This window comes from Episyrphus balteatus, chromosome 2 (genome assembly GCF_945859705.1).
Source record: "Episyrphus balteatus chromosome 2, idEpiBalt1.1, whole genome shotgun sequence".
Taxonomy (NCBI): Eukaryota; Metazoa; Arthropoda; class Insecta; order Diptera; family Syrphidae; genus Episyrphus; species Episyrphus balteatus.
In genome coordinates this window covers 17,449,034-17,452,036 of record NC_079135.1, presented here as the reverse complement: position 1 = coordinate 17,452,036, position 3,003 = coordinate 17,449,034, and the positions used below count along the sequence as shown (strand labels likewise).

At 30.4% G+C, this 3,003-nt stretch overlaps 1 protein-coding gene across 1 annotated transcript; it reads right to left on the bottom strand.

The window, feature by feature from the left end:
- Positions 1-1,731: 1,731 nt before the first annotated feature.
- Positions 1,732-2,565, bottom strand: LOC129912056 (uncharacterized). The gene is made up of 4 exons (XM_055990153.1): positions 2,380-2,565; positions 2,129-2,302; positions 1,985-2,071; positions 1,732-1,922 (listed from the first exon to the last, which is right to left on the bottom strand). The coding sequence occupies exons 1-4, from the start codon at positions 2,419-2,421 to the stop codon at positions 1,878-1,880; spliced, it is 348 nt and encodes a 115-aa protein (XP_055846128.1). The 5' UTR covers positions 2,422-2,565; the 3' UTR covers positions 1,732-1,877.
- Between the last annotated feature and the right edge of the window lie 438 nt (positions 2,566-3,003).

Genomic DNA, 3,003 nt, shown 5'->3' with positions numbered 1-3,003 from the left:
TTTTTTTTTGGTATTTTAGTTCAGCTAAATTGGTAAGATACTTTACAAAGTACAAGCAACGTTAAATTTATGTACCTATGTACTTACAAATAGATAGAAATAAAAAAAAAATAATACCTTTGAAAACGGTCTAACTCAAAACGATTAATAACAGCTCCATTAGAAGAAGACCTAAAAATATTTGTGTGCCCTACCCTACGCGTACTCGTATAACCGAACCGTTTATATTATTTCAATATTTCTAATTTTTTTTTTTTAAATTGTATCCTTTTTTTGTGAACGTAAAATTCATTTATAATTCCTCACCTTGGACACGTTCAAAAGAGCACCTTTCCAGAGGTTAAAGGACACCAACTAATGATGTTGGTATAAAAGAATGCCGATAAAACTTCCGCATGCTATACAAAAGCGCTACACGGCTTGAACGGCTGTGCATCATCTTAGTGTTTACATTTCGAATTACTAAAGTGGCGATTATCGAAGATATTGATGTGCGGATGAGTGCACATTTCCCCCTCCCTCTTCAAAAATACAAAAAAAAAAAAAAAAAAAAAAAAAAAAAAACATACCATCTTTGGGATTAAAGAAGATGAGCAGCAGATGAGAAATACATTTACTTTGACCTTATGTATTGCACGGTTAATCCTCAAGAGATAAACGCACACGGAGAGTCTTCTTGCGAAGACCGCATCAAAAAGTCTGGAAAAATAAATACAAAAATAAACATACAGAAACGAAACGAACCGAACTCCCAAGACCAAATCGATAGAAAGACGACGACGGACGTCTCTGACTCCAACGACGAGACGACCACAACGAAACGATGCTGTGCGAGATGCAATGACGACGATGATGGCCAATGAAGCTGGCAGAAGAGTCATTGCAATAGATAGGAATTTTACATTTAAGCGTGTGGCGAATTAATATTCAACATGATCTGAGGAGCAGAACAGGTTGTCCTCATAATCAACTTTAATGATGATCTTTACTACTTCACCCACTATCAAGTGATGTTAATGTTTCCTGCTGCCTGTTGATGCTTTGCTTGCCTTTGCCTGGCATGACCACGACCAGGTGGGAAGGAAGTTCATGTTGACTATATGTTTCGTTTTAATTGTTTGGTCACGGTGTGTTTGTTAGAACTTCTCAAGGTATATCATCAAATCCAATCGCACAAAGTTCTTGAACTATTAGATTTTTTGAGCTTCGTGAGAAAAATTTTTTTTTGACAAGTTTAATAATAAAGTTATGCCGAATAATAAAATAAGCTATTACAACACATACAAGAAGATACAAATACAAATTTCTGCTAAATTCTTTATTATTATTTCATCACATTTACAAATAAACACAATTTTCGTATTATAACAAAAAATTTCCTTAAAAGTCCTTAATCATTTGTTACAAGGAGCATTTCCACCTAGTATATTTGTCAAATTCAAAATGTTCATCAACGTAAATAGAAGCATTCGTTCGGCACTATACAGCACCATGGTACAAAAGGATACAATTGGCTGGAAAGTTCAAAATTTATGTATAAATTATTTCTCTTTATATCCTTTTATGACTTACCCAGAGTAAATAAAGAGATAAGACTAAAATTCTCTCCACAACTACTATGAATAATGAAAATCCTGTCAAGATACCTAAGATGGTTATCAGCGTAAGAACTTCCACCAAACGAACAGCAACAGCCATTTTTTTTTTAATTTATTTATTTAACACTTTAAATTTATCATTAATTCCAAAAGGATACAAAAGTTTTATTTAAAAAGTTGAAGTTTCTATAATCAATTTTGCAAAAAACATGGCAATGTTTTGTGATGATTATTTTTTAAACGTAGTTAAAGTGACTAATTTCCGGGGCGTTTTCTCTTTTAAGATTGAACAAAAAATCCAATAATATTTACCAAGCATCTTACCTGTATTGATACAAAAAGAAGACATTTTTATCACAATTACAATTGGATGAGAAAATTCTTACCATTAAATGACAAATTAGTGCAATTTTTTCACAAATATAAAATTCCAAATTATGAAGTCCCATATGATGGATTGAATGAAAAATTACCTTAAAAAGTTCCCAATATTATTTATTGGACTTTGAATGATGGACTTATTAACTTACCACAACAGTTGTTATTATTAACAATGGCCATAAAATTGACATTACTAGTCGAAAAGTGAACTTCATCGTGTACCAGGTTAGCATAAGTAAAACAATCTGAGCGAACCAAGTTGATGTTGGAATTTGAGAAAATGAATTTAGCCATTTTGAAAATACATTGACCATTGGAATATCCTTTAAGAAATAATATTGTTTTGTCATGTATTCAAAAAAATAATTAAAAACTTTCAATTTTTTGATTTTTAAAATACCGTGAAATTGGGTTCTTGAACATTTTCACTATAGGCAGACATTTTTAAATACAACAAATTTAATGCAATTTTTAGATTTCACAAAAAAATTTATAACTGAAGGATGAACTTTAACAATTTTTTTTTTTTTTTTAAGATTTTCAGAATATCACATAATTATTTTGTGATAGATTTTTAAAAGTAAACAAACAAAAAAAGTTTGTCTAGACTTTGGTGCAGTGAAAATTCTATCAAGTTAATATTTGTACTAAATTTCGTGTGAAAATATTTAAAATATGTTTAATAATGCCGCATGACGTTTTATATAAAGCACATAAGCCCCATTTTTTGGTATTTTTTAGGATAGTGTTTTTAGTTACACTTAAATACCTGCCTAATAACATACTTAAGAACTTTTTTGTTTTCACCTTTCATTCAACTAAAAAAAATCCTGAGAAAATGCTTTTCTCCAACACGTAGTGGCTAGTGGCCTTACCCCTAAGTACGTAATCTTTTAAGGCTTATGAATAAATATCATTTAGAGATCAAGTAATTATCTTACAAAATCAATTGGTAAAATTATTTATTTGATCAGCGATAGACATTTTATATGAGATACCTTAAAGCTTATTTTGATTTTCAAAG